The sequence below is a fragment of the Sphaerodactylus townsendi genome, linkage group LG15, assembly GCF_021028975.2.
Source record: "Sphaerodactylus townsendi isolate TG3544 linkage group LG15, MPM_Stown_v2.3, whole genome shotgun sequence".
Lineage (NCBI taxonomy): Eukaryota > Metazoa > Chordata > Lepidosauria > Squamata > Sphaerodactylidae > Sphaerodactylus > Sphaerodactylus townsendi.
Genome location: NC_059439.1, coordinates 28,305,987 through 28,329,726, shown reverse-complemented (window position 1 = coordinate 28,329,726; position 23,740 = coordinate 28,305,987). Strand labels below are relative to the sequence as shown.

General features: G+C 50.1%; 1 protein-coding gene across 4 annotated transcripts; it reads left to right on the top strand.

The window, feature by feature from the left end:
- The first annotated feature begins 305 nt into the window (after positions 1-305).
- Positions 306-22,902, top strand: CDC42EP5 (CDC42 effector protein 5). 4 transcript variants are annotated; one of them, XM_048518106.1, is made up of 3 exons: positions 306-326; positions 13,542-13,915; positions 21,556-22,902. In XM_048518106.1, exon 3 carries the CDS (start codon positions 21,556-21,558, stop codon positions 22,207-22,209), a length of 654 nt encoding a protein of 217 aa, XP_048374063.1. In that variant the 5' UTR covers positions 306-326; positions 13,542-13,915; the 3' UTR covers positions 22,210-22,902. The 4 variants fall into 4 exon arrangements, with proteins under 4 accessions (XP_048374063.1, XP_048374059.1, XP_048374060.1 ...); XM_048518102.1 differs by lacking the exon at positions 306-326 and adding an exon at positions 1,004-1,323; XM_048518103.1 differs by lacking the exon at positions 306-326 and adding an exon at positions 1,791-2,340.
- Positions 22,903-23,740: the final 838 nt, after the last annotated feature.

The following is a 23,740-nucleotide window of genomic DNA, read 5'->3' as shown; positions in this document are numbered from 1 at the left end:
CGCTGCAAAAAAAAAGAGAGAGAGAAAATAATAATAATAATAATCATAATGCTTGCATGGCAGGCTTGCTGCTGGCCACGTGCAAATCGGAACGCCCTGCCCAGGGGCGGCTTCCCAAAAACAGGCGTGAAAGCTGCAACCAGCAAACCCTGCAGGACTTCCCCCACCCCTCTGAGCCCATAGGAGCTCGCCACACCCTATGCACACCTGAGCAGCCAGGAAAGTAAAAAACCAGATTTTATTCTACTTGTCGATGTCAAGGGTGAAAATACCGCCTGGGCCCGGCTCCTTTTCTCCACCCTGGCCCACTTCGGCTTTCCATTCAGGTAATGTGTGAAACATGTTACGATTTAGGCACCCAACGGGGTCTGCAACCACCCCCTTCCGCACATGCAGAATAATGCACTTTCAATCCACTTTCAGTGCACTTGGAAGCTGGATTTGGCTGTGCGGAAGAGCAAAATCCACTTGCAAACAATCGTGGAAGTGGATTGAAAGTGCATTATTCTGCGTGTGCGGAAGGGACCCATTGACTCCAGTTCATCCCAAGTGAGAAAGAAAAAGTCTGTGTGGTTGTGGTGGGTTTTCCGGGCTGCGTGGCCGTGGTCTGGTGGATCTTGTTCCTAACGTTTCGCCTGCATCTGTGGCTGGCATCTTCAGAGGCGTATCAGAGAGGGAAGTCTGTCCCACACTGTGTAAAGTCCGCATTTTTATGCCGTGCGGACGCCCCCCCCCCCCCCCCGCCCAGAGCCATCCCCCGGGTCTTTTCTTCCTTCTCCTCTGCATCGCAGCCCTTGACGTCCTCCGCCCCCCTGCTCTTCTCCCCCCAACTTTTCTGCCTCTCCCTCCCCCTTCCCATCTGGAACAGATTATTCGCGCTGGGAAAGGAACTTTTCTGCAGCGTTCAGGAAATTCCAGCCAAGGGTTGGGCTTTGCCAGAGGTGGTGCTATTGGGGTGGGGGTGGGGGGGGGGCTTCTTCTGCTTTAAATTTCCTTTTTCTTCTCCCCTCCCCTGCCCTCGCCCGTGCCCAGCCATGCCCAGCCCCGCCGCCTCCCTTCCCTCTTGCGCCCTGGCGGCGCCTCTACTCTAAACCTTCCCTGCGCGCTTCTCCCTTCCTCGTTTTTCCCGGTATCTCTTTAAGAACAGAGCCGAAAGGGGAGGGGCGGCGGCGGCTGGGCGTGGCCTCGGCCACGCCCCCCCTCGCTTTGTAACTGTTGGCATGCCAAAAAAAAATCCCCCGAAAAACTGGGAACGGAGTTTGCGTAACGAGGAGTTGCTGGAAGTGGATGGAGTCGCTGGGCGAGGACGGGATGGAGAAGGAGGTGAGGGCGCCGGGCTGGGAGGTGGGGGGGCAGGAGCCAGGGGGCAGCCGTGGGGCGCCTGGGCTCCCTGGGATTGGTTTGCAGGGTTTGCAGGTTCAAGATCAGCCGGGCGCCTGGGCTCTTTGGGTGGCGGGATGGGTCAGAAACGGGTGTTTCTTGGAGACTCTGGCAGCCGGGAGCCCCTCTCTGATCCTGCAAAAGGCGCTTGGATTGTAGGGAGCTGGGTGGATTCTCTTGAAAAAGAGCTCAGGAAACCCTTTGGTGTTGGTGGGATTTCAGAAGAAAAGTTTGGATTTATACCCCCCCCCCGCCCTTTCTCTCCTTTACTCAAGGCGCCTTACAAACTTTCCCCCCCTTTCTCTCCCCACAACAGACCCCTTGGGTGGGGCTGAGAAAGTTTTGAGAGAACTGTGACTAGCCCAAGGTCGCCCAGCAGGCTTCATGCGCAGGAGAGGGGAAACAAACCCGGTTCACCAGATAAGACTCCGCTGCTCATGTGGAGGAGTGGGGAACCAAACCCGCTTCTCCAGATTAGAGTCCCCCGCCTCTAACCCCTAACCCAGGCTGGCTGTTTCAAGAAAGGGAGTTTAGCTTGTGACTGAGAGCATTACAATAAGGAGTCTGGGACTGTCTGAGGTTATCTGGACTATTGGCAAGAGGGGGTTTGGAGCCACCTGGGGTGCTCCTGTAGTAGGCTGTGTCCTGGACAATTTGTGCTGGATGGCGTAGAGGTTTCTGTTTCTCTGTGTGGCTCCAATCCAAGAGGGTGGGTTATCGAAAAGAGGGCATGTGTGTACCAGAGGGCAGATGACAACCAGTCCAAGAAGAAGGAACAGATAGGAGGCCAGGCGTCAGGAGAAAACTAATAGGGTTATGTACAGATGTATCTGCTCTCTGTGTGTGTTTGGGTAAGGGTCTCCATACTCCTGCTTGGGAACACGAGTGACCGTGTGAGAAACGGGTTCTTCGATAAATACACAGTCAACAAGGATGTAGGCCGGTGGTTTCCAACCTGGGGTACGTGAGTGTTTGGGGATGCGTCAAAAAAGTTATGGGTTTGCTAATATGGGGGCACAATATTAGAGAAATGGGTTGCCACGAGATGCGTGAGTGGGCAAAGATTGGGAATGTAGGCTATAGATCTTGGGCAACAAGTTTGTATATAGGTCTGAAATGTCTGTGTGGGTGAGCTGGGGAGTAAATTAATGGCACCTAGGAAATTGAGGGTATGTTTGCACGCAAGGGAGTTGTGCAACCGTGCGCACGTGTGTGCTAGCATGTCCAATTATGGCAAGCTGGCCGACCGTCTCATATTTCTGGAACAGGACGCTTTCGGTGAACGAATCTCCGGGGGTTTGCTGTAACTTCTTGCATGTGGGTAGAAAACCATCGAAGGGTTTGTTTTGTTTTGTTTTGTTTTTTTTCACTTTGGCAAAGCCCATCTGCTTTCCCAGGCGAAACCTGCCCTGTCGGGGCACGGGCCCGCGCTGTCCCGGCCGCGCCTTTGAAGATTACATGGCGCGAAGCATGTTCCAAGCGTGTTCCATATCTCCAGGGCAGCGAGAGAGGGCAGGGCACCGTGTTATATAAATTGGCGTTCCGTCACTGGTGTAGGCCTGCGATTGAATTGTGTCATGTGATTTTCTTTCCTGCGGGCCTAGTTGATTGATTTCCCCCCCTGCTGTTTGCTGGTGTGGCCGCTAACGTTGTTTGTTAAAAAGGTAAACTGAGGTCTTGTGTGCATGCTCAAATATTTGCGTATGTTATTGCTGGTTTGCTCTCCTCTTAAGCTAACCCTCGGCCCTTTCCCAGAGGAAACAGAAATCCTGTTTCTCAGTCCCCTTCAGCTCTCGGTATAAGAACATAAGAAGAAGAAGAAGAGGAGGAGGAGGAGTTTGGATTTATATCCCCCCTTTCTCTCCTGTAAAGAGACTCAAAGGGGCTTACAAGCTCCTTGCCCTTCCCCCCTCACAACAAACACCCTGTGGGGTAGGTGGGGCTGAGAGAGCTCCAAGAAGCTGTGACTAGCCCAAGGTCACCCAGCTGGCGCGTGTGGGAGTGCACAGGCTAATCTGAATTCCCCAGATAAGCCTCCACAGCTCAGGAGGCAGAGCTGGGAATCAAACCCGGTTCCTCCAGATTAGATACATGAGCTCTTAACCTCCTACGCCACTGCTGCTACGTTGTTCTTTCTCCTCTGTTGTTCTTTCTCCTCCAGCATCCTGTTTCTGACAGTGGCTGCATGCAAAAGCTATTTTAAGGCCACTCCACTGTTTGACCTCAGTATTCTAAGGTATGCTGCCTGTGAACATGGAGGTTCCATTTTGTCAGTCATGACCAAAAAAGTGTTGATTTGGATGATACTGACCTCCTTAGCAGACACTGTGCTTTGGCCGCACGGCATGTGATAGAAACGTCTTATTTGCCAGCAGTTTCATATCTGAGAAGAGGCCCCTATCGTTCTCATTTCCCCTTTGCGCAGCGAGGGGAATTGGAATCCGAGAAAACAGCTTCTTTTAAGGCATTCAGCCAGCCTTCAGCCAAGCGGAGAACGAATGTTGTGGAATGATCCTCGAACACACTGCTTTATAAAGCCGCATAAGCGAATGAGATGCGCCCTTGCTCCAAGGAACTTACATGTGACCCTCATGTGATGTCCCCCGCTGTGGCCAGATCACACACACACACACACACACACCCCCGCTTCACTTCTCTCTCCAGCATCCCCAGGTTATTCCTGTTTGAGCCTCACTCCCTCAGGGCTTTTGCTGAATATCGGCATCGGGACAAAGTGTTGTGTTGGGGCCTTGCTATTTATTTTGCTATTTATACCCCAGTGGGGATGGCATACAACCTCCTCTAAACAGGAGCAGCAGTGGCCTATGAGGTTAAGAGCTCGTGTATCTAATCTGGAGGAACTGGGTTTGAATCCCCGCTCTGCCGCCTGAGCTGTGGAGGCTTATCTGGGGAATTCAGATTAGCCTGTGAACTTGGGCTAGTCACAGCTTCTGGAACTCTCTCAGCCCCACCTACCTCACAGGGTGTTTGTTGTGAGGGGGGAAGGGCAAGGAGATTGTCAGCCCCTTTGAGTCTCCTACAGGAGAGAAAGGGGGATATAAATCCAAACCCCTCCTCTTCTTCTTCTCCTTCTCCTCCTCCTCCTCCTCCTCCTCCTCTCTATTTTACCATTGCAACAGCCCTGCGAGGTGGGCTGGCCTTTGAGAATGACTGGCCCACTGTTGCCCAGTGATCTTCCACGGTAGAGTGAGGATTCGAACTTGGGCCTTCCAAATTCTGGCCTTGTCTAGAATGCCTCTTTTGGTCCAATCCAGTGAAGCTCTTTGGGGGTGTCTTGTGGGGCCAGGCTGTTCCTTTAGGAAAGGGCCTGACAGGCTGTTTCTCTGGAGGGTGACAGGTGACCAGGAGTGGGGCTGAGCAAAGCGTCCCCTGCAGTGTTGGCCGACTCATTATCATCATCATTATCACTGTGGCCAAAGGTCTGAGCCAAGCAAGTTCTCCTGCACCACAGGGGGCGTGTGACTCCGCTTGTTCCAGGTCAACTTTTAACATCCTAGTCCAGTGGTGGCGAACTTTTGGCACTCCAAATATTATGGACTACAATTCCCATCAACTCCTGCCAGCATGGCCAATTGGGGCTGATGGGAATTGTAGTCCATAACATCTGGAGTGCCAAAAGTTTGCCACCACGGTCCTAGTCCCTGTTCCGTTGACCTGGGCCCGTTATACCCTCTCGGTCTCACCTACCTCGCAGGGTTGTTTTGAGGATAAAATGGGTGAGAGCAGAATGAGGCACTGCCTTGAGTCCCTGCTGGGGGAGAAAGGCAGGGCATGAATAAAAAATTAAAATTAAAAAAAAGGAAAATAAATCTGCTGGATGTTATTGATTGCATATAGGGAAGTCAATTCCCTATATAAAAATGCACAACCCCCTCATTCCTGTTATAATTATGTACATATGTGTGGTATCACTTGTTAACAGTTGCGCAATGCTGCTCTTTACCCAATTCTTCCACATTTCTTTGCCACAGCTCTTCCCTGTGATGAAATGAAGCCTAAAAATGCATGGCTGGAATGCTGGCACATTCTTTCCCTGTTCATCCGTGCCTTGGGTCAGGGACAGAGGTGGGATCCAGCAGGTTCTCACCAGTTCCCGAGAGTGGGTTGCCAATTATTTGTGTGTGCCGAGAGGGGGTTACTAATTGAGTCGGCTTTTCCGTTAGAAATCCCATTAGGTCCAAAAATCATAAAGTCCTGTTGTTTCCTATGTGGCTGGTTAGCGAAGGTAGAAAATGGGATAATTCTCCCTGTTGGGCTGTTTTAAAAACATGTTTTAGAAATATGATCCCTTGTTTAAGGAAAGTATCCTTCTTTTGATTTCTAGAAACAAAATTAAGTATTTGAAAGTATTAAGTATTTGACAGGCAGTCAATTAGAGGAGAAGTAGTTGTTTCTGTTGGCAGTAGACGATAGGACTTGCTATGATGAGTTTAAATTATGGACAGAAAGATACCAGCTGGAAATTAGGAACTTTTTTTTACAGTAAGAGTTTTTTACAGTAACAGAGAAATTATTAATGCCACGCCCCCCGGAATGCTCGGCCACGCCCCCGTCGTGCCCCGCCCAGCCCCATTGGCGCTACGCCACAGTTTGAATCCCACCACCATGGGGACCTGTTACTAAAAATTTTGGATCCCACCACTGGTCAGGGACCCTGTTCTTTTGCGCTTTGTAAAGCCCTCTGCACTTTGATGGCTCACACACATAATTATGGTATTCGGCTGTAGTGTTCCTGTGTATTTGGATTGTAGGATCCTCAGCTTTCCCGTTTCTGACCTGGAACTCTGGTGTTCTGGCTGTTCGTCTGTATCTCCCTCCAGTGAGGAGCGTCTTCCAGATAGCAGTGGCTGGTTTATAGTATCCATGGCTGTGTGTTCCATTTATGAAAGCCGATCAATGAGTCACGTCGCAGAGCATCATATTGCTGACTCACCAGTGTGTGGGTAGGGAGGGATGGACAGACAGAAAATAAACATTTTAGATAACCTCAGATTGAACAGCTGAGACCCTGATAGCAGAAGCATCCATGGTTGGAAAAGGCCAACGGCTTTATGAAGTCAGGAGTCCAAATTTTCTGGGTCCTCGTTTACATACCCAATATTATTTAAACTTGGCAGGTGTGTGCATTTTTAAAGAAGTATTTCATAAAATCATAGAGTTGGAAGAGACCACAAGGGCCATCCAGTCCAACTCCCTGCCATGCAGGAACACACAATCAAAACACTCCTGACAGATGGCCATCCAGTCTCTGTTTAAAAACCTCCAAAGGAGACTCCACCACACTCCGAGGCAGCGTATTCCACTTTTGAACAGCCCTCACTGTCAGGAAGTTCTTTCTAATGTTTAGGTGGAATCTCTTTCTGTACTTGAATCCATTACTCCTTGTCCTAGTCTCTGGACCAACAGAAACAAGCTTGCTCCCTCTTCAATATGACATCCCTTCGAATATTTAAACATGGCTATCATGTCGCCCCTTAACCTTCTCTTCTTCAGACTAAATCTACCCAGTTCCCACAGGTTCTCCTCATAGGGCATGGATTCCAGACCTTTTAACGTTTTGATCGCCCTCCTCTGGACCCATTCCAGCTTGTAAATATCCTTGTCAATATCCTTATACCAAATTGCAGTAACTTGTCGAAAAAATAAATCAGTAGCTTTACTGTTTCTCCTCCTCCAATATTTAATAAACAAATAGTTCCTCAACTATTTTGCTGCAATTCTTAGATCTTTCAAACCATTCCTTGTTAGCCTGATTGGAACAGCTCCCCCCCCCCCCCCGGCCCGCATATTGGCCAACAACTTCCATAATATTGCCTGCACGTGTGCACACACACAAGAGTTGTGACCACCATTTTCTTAGAAATATCTGCATGCCAGGACCATCCAACCATATGTGAGAGTGTGATTGTCCTCTGTGGTTCACCATTGATTTAAAGAATTCATGTGTGCGAGATGTGGCAATATTCCCTTTTGTTAACTTTGAACAGGAAAGATTAAACAAGTTCTTGGAGAAAGGAAAAAATGTTTGCCAGGACAACTAGAATTGGAACCTCCATATTTAGAGGTCGTGTGTCTCTGGCCCATTCCGCACGTGCAGAATAATACACTTTCAATCCACTTTCAGTGCACTTTGCAGCTGGATTTTACTGTGCGGAATAGCCAAATCCACTTGCAAACAGTTGTGAAAACGGATTGAAAGTGCATTATTCTGCACGTGCGGAAGGGGCCTCAGAGAGCCGGATCCTTAAGACAGAAAGCTGGCTGACATCTTACCATGTTTCTGGAGGCAACGGTGTGAGACCATGTGACTTTTAATAGCCCAATTCTGATGCATTCCTGTTCTCTGTGTTGACACAGCACATTTTAAAATGTATCCTCCTAAGGACTTTAAATGTCATCTTGAGCAGTTCAGATAAGCACAGTTGCATACCGATCTGCCCAGATATTCTACCACATTTGTTCACTCGTGGCAGTAGGCGTCGAAGGAGATTGCGGTCTATGAAACAAGACTGTAGGACAGAATGACAGGGACCTGGAGTGGCCTTGCGTTAAGCGACCAAGCTGCGATCCTCCAGGTTCTGTGTTCGGATTTAATCTCTGCCATAAACTCGCTGGGAGGCGCTCTCGCTCTACCTCAGCTCTCTCATTTCTGTACTAATTAAAGGGTTGTTAGATTGCACAATGATTTATGTGACCTGAATATCTAGCAATATACAAATATGAATTACGCATCCTCCACAGTTCTTTAGAAGTCTCTCAGCCCCACCTACCTCACAAGGTGTCTGTTGTGGGGAGAGGAAGGGAAAGGAGCTTGTAAGCCCCCTTGAGTCTCCTTACAGGAGAGAAAGGTGGGATATAAATCCAAACTCTTCTTCTCTAGAGTTTGAGTGAGGCCACTTCCACACGTACATAATAATGCACTTTCAATCCAATTTCACAATTGTTTGCAAGTGGATTTTGTTATTCCACACAGTAAAATCCAGCTGCAAAGTGCACTGAAAGTGGATTGAAAGTGTATTATTCTGCACGTGCGGAATGGGCCTTAGTGGACGGCAGTGGCGTACCAGGAGTAAATGGTGCCCGGAGACAAATTGTCTCCAGGACGCCCCCCAGGCTCTGCTGCCCACCACCCCAGCTCCACCCCCTGATGCCCCCAGGCTCCACCCCCCACTCCTCGACCCGCCCATGTCACCATGGACATGGGCAAGGTCTAGGGTGCTTAGAGTCAGCAGGAAGTCCTGCTGCCTCGTCATTTTTGCATGCCTTGGTCAGGGTCGAGGCATGCGAAAATGACAAGACAGCAGGACTTCCTGGTCACGTGGGGGGCCGATTTTGCGCCCCCCACGTGACCAGAAGAGTGGCGCCCGGGGACAAGGGGTACCCCTTGTCCCTAGGCAGATACGCCACTGGTGGACGGTGGAGATAGTGTGAGGAGAAAATATAGGATGGAGGAGAGGGAGAAATTTGCCCATTCTTCAATGGTATTTTTACTAGGGGCAATGGCATCGCCTGAGCTATCTTTCTCAAGAGTCAACAACCCGGTGGCCTACGTGGACAGAGAACTAGAGTGTGAGGGGAAGAGGTATGGGAGGCGTTTTTTGGAATCATGTGAGACTGACTTCATGTGTGTTTGTCTCTTGAGAGCACATGCAGAGGAGGGTTACCCCGACCTGGATAGCCCCAGCTGTCTCCATCTTGTCAGATCTTAGAAGCTGAGGAGAACCAGCCCTGGTCAGTATTCGGATGAGGGACCACCAAGGAAGACCACAGAGGAAGGGACAAACCAACTCTGACAGTCTCTTGCCTTGAGAACACCACAAGGTCAAGAGAATGTCAGTTGTCACTCAACAGCACTTTCCATTCACAACAGAGATGGTTACGTTTTGAACTGCTGGTAAATGTGGGCAGTGAGTCTGTCTTGTGTGGTCCATCTATGAAGACTCATTCCCTTAGGATCAGCAGTGGCGTAGTGGTTAAGAGCAGGTGCATTCTAATCTGGAGGAACCGGGTTTGATTCCCCGCTCTGCCGCCTGAGCTGTGGAGGCTTATCTGGGGAATTCAGATTAGCCTGTACACTCCCACACACTCCAGCTGGGTGACCTTGGGCTAGTCACAGCTTTCCAGGAGCTCTCTCAGCCCCACCCACCTCACAGGGTGTTTGTTGTGAGGGGGGCAGGGCAAGGAGATTGTAAGCCCCTTTGAGTCTCCTGCAGGAGAGAAAGGGGGATATAAATCCAAACTCCTCCTCCTCTTCTTCTTTTTCTTCTTCTTCGTCGTCTTCGTCTTGTTCGTCTTGTTGTTGTTCTTGTTCGTCTTGTTCGTGTTGTTGTTGTTGTTGTTGTTGTTGTTCTTCTTCTTCTTCTTCTTCTTCTTCTTCTTCTTCTTCTTCTTCTTCTTCTTCTTCTTCTTCTCCTTCTCCTTCTCCTTCTCCTTCTCCTTCTCCTTCTCCTTCTTCTTCTCCTTCTCCTTCTCCTTCTTCCACACCAGCCGCTGCATTATCCTCTGACTATGGGCGATGGTTCAGCCAAGTCAACCCAAGTGACTGCTTGAGAGGCCGTGGTGAAAAGGACGGTAACGCACAGCACACTGTTCTGCTATTTTGTGCTGCTCTTCTGGCATTGTCTTTTCACTGTTTTGGGGTTTTTGTGTCGTTTTAGATCTGCGCTGCCTCTCAGGTTTTTCCAAAGAAACCGATATATGGATATTGCTGTAGTTAGGGCAGGATTGGCTGTGTGGGGAGTGAAGGGGTTACCTTCCGCCCTCTGTCCTGTCGTCTCTCTCCCCATTTTTTTACTCTGCTTCGCTGTTGTTGTTTTTAAAAGGCCCTTTGAACCTGGGATTCGTAAATGGAGATAATAAGGTCTTGACTCTGAGATTTATGAGTCAGGAGGACAACCTCTGTCACCCTTGCCTCCCAAGCCACGGCCAATACGTCTCCCCGTCTCCGCTAATCTTGCCCACCATCTTTCCTCCTCCTTCAGTCTGTTCATGCCCAAATTCCTCTCCTTCCTTCAATCAGTCTTCATTTTCTGTTCCTCTCCACATAAATCCATCAATTCTCCCAGACTCTGCCGTGTTTCCCCACCCTGTTCTCGTCTGTCTGCTCTTAATTTGAGTTAGCTGAGAGAAGTTCCATGTGACCCAGCCAGCCAGTCTTCAGGAAGCCCACAACCAGGTCACGGCTCTTGTCCTCCAGGAATTAATATTCTAAGGTATGCGGCCTCTGAATATGGAAGTTCCATTTCGCCATCCCAGCCAATCGCCATGGGCAGCCCTAATTTTCATGCAGATTGTCTGAGGTCCTCTCCAAGCCAGCAGTAATAACCTTTGCGACATTTTCTCACAGCGCAATTTCCATTTTGCAAATTAATTACATGAAGGAGAATTATTTTTTTTTGGCTGCTCTGAATGTCCTGCCAGAGGATTTTATTGTGTGATCCCAAGGTCTAGGGCAGGGGTAGGGAACCTGCGGCTCTCCAGATGTTCAGGAACTACAATTCCCATCAGCCCCTGCCAGCATGGCCAATTGGCCATGCTGGCAGGGGCTGATGGGAATTGTAGTTCCTGAACATCTGGAGAGCCGCAGGTTCCCTACCCCTGGTCTAGGGTTACAGGACAGAAAATTTTAATATCATGTTAAAGTAATCTTATAATTTCTCGTGTGACTTCTCATGTAACCTCTTGCAACTTTAATTTGGCTTTTTGAAAAAGGAGTTATTGTTAGATGTCTAAAGTTCGGTGTATTAGGACTTTTCTTTGCCTCTGAGCAGAATGAACAGTGCGGAAGGAAATGTATTTTGTGCATGCTCAGAGGTACACTTAACTGTATAGTTCACTGCAGAAGTGAGTTCGCACAAAGACCTCAAGGCAGGACTTAGACTGGAATCTGTTTTCATGATGGGCAGTGTGGTGTAGTGGTTAGTGTCAGACTAGGATCTATAAAATTATGCATGGGGTAGAAAATGTCGACAGACAGAAATTTTTCTCTCTTTCTCACAATACTAGAACCAGGGGGCATTCATTGAAAATGCTGGGGGGAAGAATTAGGACTAATAAAAGGAAACACTTCTTCATGCAACATGCGATTGGTGTTTGGAATATGCTGCCACAGGAGGTGGTGATGGCCACTAACCTGGATAGCTTTAAAGGGGGCTTGGACAGATTTATGGAGGAGAAGTCGATTTATGGCTACCAATCTTGATCCTCTTTGATCTGAGGTTGCAAATGCCTTAGCAGATCAGGTGATCGGGAGCAACAGCCGCAGAAGGCCATTGCTTTCACATCCTGCACGTGAGCTCCCAAAGGCACCTGGTGGGCCACTGCGAGTAGCAGAGAGCTGGACTAGATGGACTCTGGTCTGATCCAGCTGGCTTGTTCTTATGTTCTTATGGGGGGGCTCACGTTTGAATCCCCATGTCAAGGAAAGTCACGGGGGTGTCCTTAGGGCCGTGGTGGCGAACCTTTGGCACTCCAGATATGGACTACAATTCCCATCAGCCCCTGCCAATTGGCCATGCTGGCAGGGGCTGATGGGAATTGTAGTCCATAACATCTGGAGTGCCAAAGGTTCGCCACCACTGCCTTAGGGGGAGGGGGTCCCTCTCAGCCTGACCTACCTCACAGGGTCATTGTTATGAGGTTAAAATGGATAAGGGGGAAATTATGTAAACGTCTTTGGAGAAAAGTTGAGTTTATTGCCAAATAAATAAATGTCAGTGCTCATAAATCCCAAAACAGTGGTGGAAACAATCAGGAAGACAATGTCTCTGGGGGTGTGCAAGGGATCTTTACTGCCTCCCACACGTCGAGATTTTGAGGGCGGGCCTCTTGCCCTAGAAATTAATTGCTGTGCCTTATCAGCCCGATCCATTCATTCCAGCCTTCAAAGCCACCTCTCCTGTCTCCATTGGCCTTTCTGCCTCCTGTGTTTGCATAGCTGTTGCAGGTGCTGAGCGCCCAACGCAGTGCCAGCTGTGTGGCAAGGAAACTCCCAATGAAAGGGATGCAAATTTGGGGAACATCTGCAGCAGATGTGCTGACTCGACATCGGCTTGCACGATGGGCAGGCTTGGTTCCAGGGGCCGCCTTCCAGTTTTTACAGAAGTCTCCCAAAACCTCCACACAAGGGCAGTTGGGGTGCGCGAGGAGGGGAACCCACTTACGGGGCCGAGAAACGAGGTAGCCTTTCCTTTCCAAATGCCCATCTGCCCTTCGGATCTTTCTCTCCCCATGCTGCATTTTGGATGTCCCCCTCTAGACCTGAAAATGCTGCCCCTTTAATGAAGAAGAAGAGGAGGAGGTGGTGGAGTTTGGATTTATATCCCCTCTTTCTCTCCTGCAGGAGACTCAAAGGGGCTTACAATCTCCTTTCTCTCCCCACCCCCACCCCACAACAAACACCCTGTGAGGTAGGTGGGGCTGAGAGAGCTCCGAGAAGCTGTGACTAGCCCAGGAGCTAACCTGGGTCAGATGTTCACTCCATCAGCCTTCACCAGCATGGCCAATTGCCATGCTGACAGAGGCTGATGGGAATTGTAGTTCCTGAACATCTGGAGAGTCAGCAGGCTCCCCTACCCTGATTCAGCCTGTCACCCAGCTGGCGGTGGCAGTGCACAGGCTAATCTGAATTCCCCAGATAAGCCTCCACAGCTCAGGTGGCAGAGCGGGGAATCAAACCCGGTTCCTCCAGATTAGATACACGAGCTCTGAACCTCCTACGCCACTGCTGCCCTGACGCCCCACATACCCCTTTTCCTGCCTCTCTCCTGTCTCCCTTCTCACCATCTGGCTGCCTCATTGCCTCCAATTTGATTTCCCAAACTTCAGAGATCCGCTGCACAGGCCAAAGCCACGTTCCTGTCTTTCAAAATTTGCATTCCCCCTCCACCCCCCACCCCCACTTAGCCTGGTTTCCAAATACTGTGAATAAGTCCGGAAGTTAAGGAATGCGGGGAACTTCAGAAGACATGCAAAAGAGGTCCCCCCCTTCTTTTAAAGATTCCTTTCTCCTTTTTCCCCCCTTGAGATAATATTTGCCTTGGCTTCTGGGTTCCCATTCCTCTGTTGCATTTTGGGGTTTGCGTCTTTGTGTAGCTTCGCCGGAGCTCCTGAGCATCTTGGGTTTCGTCTTTTTAATGCAGGCATAAATAAATAAAAGATCCCGGGACGCCACCCAAGGAGGGAGGAGTGAAGGCGTGTGACGAAGAGGCTGCAGGAAGAGAGGGAGTATGAAAACCGGACAGATGGAAGGAGGGAAGAAGAGGAAACTTTCCGGGGATTTCTGAGAACGGCCAGTGGACTTCCTGGACGTGGCTGGACAGAGCAGCGACAGGCTCCAACTGTAGCGACCGGGAGGATAACAAGGGGTGCTTTTCTGTGCGTCTCTGCTGCTTTTGGCACGACCTCTTGGCAGGAGGCAGCGGATCAGGGCGACTACAAAAGCAGGAAGCAGCGAAACGGGACGGTCCTGTGAGTCACCCCGAGCTGTGGAGCGAAGAAGGCTTTTTTTGGAAAGGTGAGTCTGGCTGGCTCGGCAACACCTTTGCCGCAGCTGTGATGCCTTCTAGCAGGGTGCTTGGGAGGGACGGCCACGCTGCACGACGGCTCACCGATGCCGGCTGTCTGCCAGAAGAGTTGCAGGCATGCATGTGCTGGGAATGGGGGGTTTTATGCCCTGGGATTGTGGGGTCAAGGAGTAGGGAGGGCCCACTGGAAAGTCTTTGGGTGCTTGAGTTGTGGGGTCTCCCGGAAAGCCAGTGATCTCCCTCGGCTGAAGCTGGAAGCCGGAACCCCGCAGGGAAGAGAAGTCCGGGTTCTCTGGTGGGCTTGGAACCGGGATCCCGGGGTTGATTGGCAAGAAGGCAGGGGGGTCTTCTCTGGGACCGAGGAAGGGGTTCTCTCTTGGGCCTTATTTGCAGGAGCCTCGGAATCAGAAGGCAGGCGTTTCTCGCACGGCACTCATGGAAGGAGAGGGGAGTATTTTTATTTCAGATGATTCGGTGCCAAGCGTGGTTCGGGCTCCGTGTCAACGTGCAGCCTCCTCGCAAAATGTGAGCCTCTGGCTCTCGGCCTTTCTGGTGGGATGACTGAGCGAGGAGTCATAAATCATTCCACGGCTGGGCAGAAAGCAAGGGAGCGGGCGTGGGTTTGGGTTGCGGCTGAGCAAACGGCTCCCCGGTCAGAGACCATCGCATGGATTTCTTGGCACGTTTTCCCCCGAGACCTCTGATCCCTCTGCCCTTGTCTTGGTTCCCCTTGGCCTGTCCCCCAGGTCTCCCCCTTCGTCTTGCCAGTCAACCCCAGATCTCATGCCCTCACCAGTGGCCCCTTCATTTTGACCCTGCAAAGATTTTATCCCCCTTCCAGTGAGAGTCCAGGAACTCCAGATATCCCAGCGCCTAGAAAGCCATGCGTCGCTTTCTTTGCTCATAAGCTGTCAACAATCCTGGCTCCTCAGAGGCTGAGCAAGAGGAATTATTTTCCCATTCCCACCCACCCCCCAATCATTTCCTTAACTCTTTTATTCAAAGGACTTCATTTCTTTTTCTTTTCTTTTTTTTTAAAGAAGGAAATTCCGTCATTCTCCTGCGGGGCCAGTAACCGTATCTGTCATCCGCCGAGCGGGGAAACGTGGAGGGGAAAGGGAACAGATATTTTCTCCCAGGAGGTTGTAGAGTTGAGTTGGCCTGGCTCCACGCCAGGGGTATGACTGTGGCAGTTGTGATGCCCAGCTGTTGCTCGCATCTCGCTCGGTTTGTGCGCGCGCGATCGGCGCACGCTTATTGTGCACAATCCGTATGTCATCCGTCAACTTCTGTTTGGGGGATTTGCTTGCGTTTTTTCACCTCTCCCCCCCCCCCACCCACTAAAACATCCTTGCAAATAAGTTTTCAAAGGGTGAGGGTGCCTCTTCTCCTGTATATGTTTTCTTACTCTTTGGGATCCGATGGCTTCATCATCTTCTTTTCCCAGTTTCTTTCCTTACGCTTCAAAATCTTTGCAAAATCCAAAACGCGGAGCGAGACTCAAAAATTCGCCAAACTGCGACGTGCTTATTTCATAAGTACTTCATGACTCTCTATTTCTTCCACACCGATTATTAATCTTTAAACCCTCAAACATTTTTTTGGCATGGTCATTAAGCACCAAAGTAAAATTAAAACTTGAGTACTAATTTAAAAATCTCACTGTTCTCTACTAGTTTCTTATTTTATAATTCCTTCGCCTTCAAAACCATTAGTCATCCATTTTTCCCTGTTTAGTCTAAATACTCTATCAAGGATTTCCAGTTGTTCATAAACTAACCTGGATAGCTTTAAAAAGGGCTTGGACAGATTTATGGAGGAGAAGTCGATCTACGGCTACCAATCTTGATCCTCCTTGATCTCAGATTGCAAAATCCCTTTAGCAGGACCAGGTGCCTTCAGGGGAGCAGCAGCAGCAGAAGGCCATTGCTTTCACATCCTGCACGTGAGCTCCCAAAGGCACCTGGTGGGCCACTGCGAGTAGCAGAGTGCTGGACTAGATGGACTCTGGTCTGATCCAGCAGGCTCCTTCTTATGTTCTTATGTTCTTAAGTTCTTTTCCTTGAGTAGCAAAGTTAACTTGGCCATCTCTGGCAACTCTAATACCTTCACCCAACATTGTTCGATTGTAGGCATAGCTGGAGTTTTCCATTTCTGTGCATATATTATTCTGGTGGCGGCTGCCATCTGTGAAAACAAAGTTCCATGTTTTCTTTCGAGAGATCTACCCATAAGTTCCAACAGATAAGCCTCAGGCTTCATTTGTATATTTATCTTTGAAATCTTTTGAATTATTGTATGTCTTGACCTCCATGGCTTCATTATCAATCAGAAATGGGCTTTCTTGGCATCCGCACACCCCCTGTGGTGTGGACTTCTTCCAAAGAAGGCCTGCTTTTGGGTATTTGGTCCTTCTAAATGGACATTCAGAATATCTTTTACAGTGGACTTCCTGCAATTAACGTGTCTTCCGATTATTGATTTTTATGGGATACGTTCTTGGTTTCCCCCGGGTTGTTTTCTGAATGGTTGTTTTTGTTGGTCGGTTAGCGTGTATCCTCCTTCGAGAGTCCCAGACAGAAAACAGGATGTTGGGCTAGATCAGGGGTCTGCAACCTGCGGCTCTCCAGATGTTCATGGACTACAATTCCCATCAGCCCCTGCCAGCATGGCTGATGGGATTTGTAGTCCGTGAACATCTGGAGAGCTGCAGGTTGCAGACTCCTGAGCTAGATGAGCTCAAACATAGCCGTTCTGATAGCAGGTTGTGAATTCACTAAATAAAAATAACCACTTATTTTTCTTTCATGGCCCATATGCCCACACATACCTGCCCTACAACCAAAAGAAAAAGCCTCAAACGTTTGGAAAGCTTCCCTGTTTTGATACGCCTCTGAGGGAGTTACTCCTCAACTTCGGGCCACGAATTTGGTGAGAAACCAAGCAAGCGGCTTTTCGTCTGCCTTACAGTGCCATCCCAAGAGGAGCGATACCCATCTAAGCCTTAAGTTGACTTAAATTGATGCAGCAGGTGTTAACGCTGCTAAAGACGGCACTGTTAGTATAGTTCCCTCCGTGCAGGTAAAATGCCACGCTTATCCCGGCCCCCATCCTGTGTTTATGCTGCTGTTCTAGTTAGCGCGTGGAATTTGGCTACCTGTCAGACAGTAAATATTCCCTGTGCTTCAATTACTAATTACAGTGTTTTCCTACTTTTCCTCCAAAGGCCTGGCCCAAGGTTATCCAGTAAGTGCTGTTTTAAAAAAAAAAGAAAAGAAAACTGGAGACTGTGTCACTCCATTATAAAGCACGCTGCCACCATTGTGTGTGTGTGTAAAGCGCTGTCAAATCCCAGCTGACTTCTGCCAACCCAGGACGGATTTTAAGACGAGAGGTGTTCAGTGGTGGGTTGCCGTTGCCTGCCTCCACCTTAGGACCCTGGTATTCTTCGGGGGTCTCCCATTCTAGCAGTAGCCAAGACCAGCTTCTGCCCAGCTTTTGGAATTGGATGAGATCAGACTAGCCTGAGCTATCCAGGTCAGGGCGCTCTGGAAACAAACTCCACATATTGGAAAAAACTCTGGTTGCATCTAGGTCAGCTCAGCTAGGGACGGTTGGTTAAAGTCCTGTGCCTGCTCGTGGATGAGGCTAAAATATACTCTTCCCCAATGCTTTTTTTCACATGTTATTTATGGCGACTCCTGGTGGGTTTTCAAGGCAAGAGACGCTCGGAGGGGAGTTGCCGTTGCCTGCCTCCATGTCACAACCTTGGTGTTCCTTGGGGGTCTCCCATCCAAATGCTAGTCAGCACTAACCCTGGTTGGCTTCTGAGATCTGACAAGATCTGGACCATTGAGATGAGGGCCTTCCAGCAGTACCTTTCCTCAAAACAGGGGCAGTGAGGCGTGGGGGGAGGCGACTCCCTTCTGCATTTTCACCCCCTTTAACTGTTCACCTTTACTAGTCGCTAAATTAGTCTGTTCACCTTTACTAGTCGCGAAATTAGTCTCGCTGCTATTTTATTTCACTCTCCGTTTTCGCAGTTACATACAAACACGTTAATGCTTTTGCATGATGTCACATTGAAATCCATCTTTAAACCCGTACGGTATTACTACTAAGAAAGGCGGAAATAAGTCTCAACAAAAACTGAGCCCATCCCTGAAAGACGGAAAGAGAAACAGGGAGGAGTCTAACAAATTTCCTTTCTCCCCAATTCCTTACTTCAGCCTTTCAGTGGGAGAGTGATCTGACACTTGGGGGTATTTACGTGAAGTTACCTGTGTTCATTGCACTGACACTGCAAGGCACCCAGTTAAGTTGGCGATAGCTATGTAGAAGTACCCCTCTTGGTATCTTCCCCTTCCACCTCTTTGCAGGATCAGGGCAGCGATTTTGTTTTTAGCAGAGCACTTGCTGGGGCCCGCTGTGGCACTTTGAAGAGTAGCAATGTAGTCAGGTCCCCTGCCTGCACAGCAGTAGCGTACCTAGGCAAACTGGAGCCCTGGGCAAAACCTGAGTTTGATGCCCCCCCCCCCCCCGGCAGCCACCCTCCCCCACCGTGACCAAACAAAGATTTTTTTCCACCAGGTCATTTCAAAGTCACCATCACATTATATTAAAAAATCCCACAAACGAACCTGCAGTTTTTATGCTTCCCAATAAGTGTGGGCCTTGGTGGCAACTGCCCACTTTGCCCAATGGGAGGAACGCCTCTGCCACAAAGAGCTTCCAATCTTATATTTTGACGCCGGTGAAAAGCCGAGAGAGAAGGAACAGGCGCGAGGCTAAGAGAACAGGGCTAAAAGCTTTCAAGGGTGTCGAATAGAAGTTAACACTTCTGTTTGGGGCTCTCTGTGCAGAAGGGCTCTGATTTCCCACCCCCATTTTGTCACGACTGTAGGGTTTTCGCAAGAAAAGACCTTCCAGGGTGGTCTGCCCTTACCTGCCTTTGCATAGCAATCTTGGACTTCCTCATTAGCCTCCCATCCAAGTGCCAACCAGGTCTGACCCCGCTTAGGCTTCTGAGATCTGATAAGAGCAGGCTAGCCAGAGCTAGCCAGGTCAGGACCCCCTAATCCCTGCAAACCCTACAAAAAGATTTTGGTGCCTGAGAGTTAATTCCGAAGCTTCTGGCGGCTGAAGCTTCTTGTGTTCTACAGCGAGGGGGTGTTGTCCAGAGTGGAGGATTCTGGGAAACTGGACTCCTGGGCTCTTCCCTCACCTCCTCCCAAGCCACGTTTTTTTCCCCTACCAGCCATTGCTGACTCGGCTTTCTCTCTCCTCCCCAGCCTTTTTCCACTCCCGTCAGCACTTTTGATCTCTGTGGTAGGGAGAAACTTGTTTGGGTTTTCTTCTTGGTTTCCCTCCTCACCCTCTTTGGCCCCCCCCCCCGCATTTGCCCCGGGCCATTACCCCCAATGTGGCACTGTCTTTCCCATGAAATGTGGCTCATCTCAAGCTTCTAGATCAGGGGTAGGGAACCTGCGGCTCTCCAGATGTTCAGGAACTACAATTCCCATCAGCCCCTACCAGCATGGCCAATTGGCCATGCTGACAGAGGCTGATGGGAATTGTAGTTCCTGAACATCTGGAGAGCCGCAGGTTCCCTACCCCTGCTCTAGATCATAGGTGTCAAACTTGCAGCCCTCCAGATGTTATTGACTACAGTTCCCATCATCCCCTGCCAGCATCATGCTGGCAGGGGATGATGGAACTGTAGTCCATAACATCTGGAAGGTCGCGAGTTTGACACCTGTGTCCTAGATCATCATACCATGGGGAGAATTCTGTGCCATGAGGCACATTTGGGGGGGAGATGATGAGAAACCCCCTGTGGTGTAGGGTTTAAGTCCGTGGTGGCGAACCTTTGGCACTCCAGATGTTATGGACTACAATTCCCATCAGCCCCTACCAGCATGGCGCCATGCTGGTAGGGGCTGATGGGAATTGTAGTCCATAACATCTGGAGTGCCAAAGGTTCGCCACCACTGGTCTAAGGTTTCTAGCCTCTATACAGGACCTGGGGAGATCTCAGCCTTACGGCTGACAGAGATTGGTTCCCTTGGAGAAAATGGCTGCTGGTGGGGAGGGGGGTTGACTCTATGGCATGGTACCTTGCTAAGGTCTCTTATCAGTCTGTACCCCTCAGATCTCCAGGTCTTTCTCAACCCTGAGCTGGCAACCCTATTTGGATATCTCCAGAATGACAACCGATCTCCACACAATAGAGATCCATTCCCTTACACAAAATGGCTGCTTTGGACTCAGGCATCACAGAACTCTCTTCCCTGGTATCCAAGAGCTGGCAGTCCTAACTGAGGTCTCCTCAGCCTTCTTTGATGCCCCTGGTGCTCTCTGTCCTTGGGGTGATAGCAGAGGAACATGGAAGACTGGGCTTCAGGAATTTCCAGCGAGACTTTGCTTTCAGCAGAAGACTTCCAGTCCCATTCCCCCAGCCCCAGATGCCCTAGATCTCTCTCCTAGATCTCCTAGATCTTTGGGCCTTCGGAATCCTGGCTTTCTTGCCATTCTTCCCTCCGTAGCCATCTCCCATCCTCAGGAATCCAGATGTTCTGCGACCACCCCAGCCTTAGAGCAGTCAAAACGTTCCTCAACACAAGGAACTGGTTGAACAAGTTGTTGGGCTGCGGATTCCGTGGATGGGAGCAAGACACCTGGTTTGGGACTGGAAAGGTTCTTCCTGGCATTAATTCCTTTTGACCTATGGCGAAATCTGCCATCTCAGTCAGTATCCTAAGGGACAAATCCCCCCCTTCCCCCCCCCAGTGCCATCCTCCAAGATTCCTTGTGATGTGGGAGTCTTGGGTCTCAGACCCTCTGCACTACGCCCCTGAAGCGCTCTGCGTAGCCTCGGAGCAATGCCTTCTGCCCAACCTACCTCCTGGGATGGTTGTAATGATAAAATGGGGCCGTCCCCGTCCTCAGCATCCTGAACTTCTCGGAGGAAGGGTGGCACACGCATTTTTAGCAGGAGAATTTTTTAAACGATAAGCTCGAGGGCAGGGCACGCTCTGTTTTGGCTTTTTCGTTTTCCTACAGCACCCAGCTTAATTCTCGGTAACGCTTGATAAAATAATAAATAAGCTTCAGCCTGCCCCAGATCTAAAGTCCAGCTCGGACCGGTTTGCTCCTAATTTAAGGCAGTGGCGTTCGTTTGCACAGGCTGTTGTGCAGTCTTGCCGTTCCAACAGAACTCGCCTCTCTCCCGCCCCTCTGCCCTCCCCCTCTTATTTGAGATACTGGCTCAGGCATCGCTGGATGCATTTTATGGGAACTGGGTGGATTTCGTGGCTGTTGTTGTTGTAAGCCGCCCTGGGCCCCCCAGGGGAAGGAAGGCCGGGAAATCAAATTATAAATTAATTAATTAAAAATGCTGACAGTCCTGTGAGGCAGGGTCACTGCAAAAGCAGTTCCCATTTTGCAGATCGAGCAACCGAGGGTGGAACTTTTTTTGAAGAATTTATGGATGGGTGTGAGGTAATTACTTGCCGAATGATGGATCTGGTTGCCCAGATTTCTGCCACAGGAGCGGCAGGCCCTACTGGCTTTAATGGGAAGACTGCTTCTCACCCTCCTTCTCACCCTCCTTCTCTTCCTTTCTCCCCAGATGCCCATCCTCAAGCAATCTCCGGTCTCCCACTCCAAGAAGCGGCCCCGCCTGGACCGGGCCATGATCAGCGCCCCTTTGGGGGACTTCAGGCACACGATGCACATCGGCCGGGGCGGAGACGCTTTTGGGGACACGTCGTTCCTCAGCAACCACGGGGGCTCCAAGGCCAACGGGCTGGCCTCGGAGGTCTCCGGGTCTCCAGACCACCTCTCTGTTTCTGGAGCGGATTCCGGCCATTTTGAACTGCTGTCTCCCCCGGGGAAGGGGGGAAATGGCGTGATCCAGAGCCCGGCAACGTCAACCCCTGACGGAAGCTATGTGGTCATGGAAGACCAGCAGCCGCAGGTGGCCCACGAAGATGCCAGCTGGAACCTTCACCAGAAGATCTCCTTAGAGAGCCCCGCTCTGGAGTACGGTGAGTCCTTTCTGTCCTTCCAGCTGGACCTCGGGCCTTCCATCTTGGACGAGGTCCTTGGAGTGATGGATAAAGACTGGGACAGTATCAAGGACCTGGACCAGGGACCACTGAGGACCGAAAGCCTGAGCCCAGTTGGGCACCATCTTCACCATGCCGTTGATGATGAGGACGACGAGGGAGGGAAGATGACGATGAGGAGGACATGGGGCAGTCATACAGCTTTGAGGGGATGAGCAAAGGCAAGAGATTAATATAGGGAGGAAGGAGTGACACCGGTCTGTCTCTCCTTGGCTTCTCTACTCCTCTTCCTTCCTCCAAACACTCCTCTCTGCAGAGTTTCCCAGTAGTGGGCAGCTAGCCGCCCACAGGCCACTAGCCTGTCCTGCAGATGACCGCTGGTTGGCCTGCTGCTTCTCTTTGGCCCTCAAAGAAGCCTGATAGCTTTACAACCCCTCCTAGCTGACTCCAAGAGGAAGACGGACAGAGGCACACCAGGTGCACTCCCCCTCCGTGACTGCTGAAATCTCCCGTTTGAGGAAAGGCATCGGGCTGGTTTCTAGGTCTGGCCATGGCGAATGAATGAACGAACGAATGAAGGGGAGAAAGGGAAAGGACTTGGCTTCTCAGCTTGGAGATTGGCCTTCAGGCCAGCCAAGTGATACGTGAAAGAACACTCGCTCTGAAAAACGGGGTTGCGGTGCAGGCCCAGTAGTGGTTTTCCTTTCTCGTACCCCCTCACAAGGCCTGGAATGGTAGAACTCTTCCACGCACACAATGTTTGGCCCCTGCTGAGAAATGCATCTTGGTTCCTAGCCGCCTTGTGTCTGTCGAACGGACGGACAGCACGTGTGGACGTGTCGAGAACTCCTCCGTGTCACTGTCTTCCCATTCTGCCTTTCATTTCTCAGAACGCCATTTTTTTAAAAGCATGTCCCAGCAGGACAGTATCTTACTTGGTGGTTGTTTGTCCTACCTTGAGTAAGCTTTGGTCGAGAAATAAGAGGAAGGGACACAGCATGGACTGAAACGCTGAAACAGCCTAGCCGCCAGAATAGCAGCCCCCTTTCTGGTTGGGTCCCAGCCGAGTAGCTCCTGTAGCATTCTGGGAATTTCCCCTGCCAGTTGAAGAGACGTCCTGCCCCTGGACGGATGGTACAATAACTTACACACTTGGAAATGAAAGGACGGGCAGAGAGGAGAGATCTTTTTATTTATCCCTTTATTTATCTCTTTGTTCATCTCCATCAAACTATCCTGTCGAACTCTCCGGGGACCTGGGTAGCCAGTTTTCCAATCTGAGTCTCACTCTTTTCGCCCACCCGTGGATCCTAATGCCGTTCCGTCTGTCCAGTTACCCATTTGTGGGTTGAAGAGTAGGCAGGGAGATCATCTTTTCAGTCTACAGATGTGCTGCCAATGCCCCAAGACACCCTTGCTGTGGAATTCACACTCTGGTCTAATGTAAAATTGAAGGGGGAAGGAAAACACTGAGGAATTTGGAGAGGAGGAAAACACTGGCTTTTGGGTGAAGGAAAACAGGGGAGGCATTTCCTTGTTTACGTTCTAAGGGAGGCGGTCAAGAGAGAGGGTGGGTAGGTGAATGAATTAAGATTGTTTTGGGCATAATGGGAACAGATTGCCGGGCAGGTTTGTCAGTAAAGTTTGCGTGGCACATTTCAGTTAAGAAGAATCTCCTCCGGGCTAAGTAGGAAGTAGATCTTTTGACAAATTGGAAGGAATTTCCTTCCTTCCCCCCCAACCCCC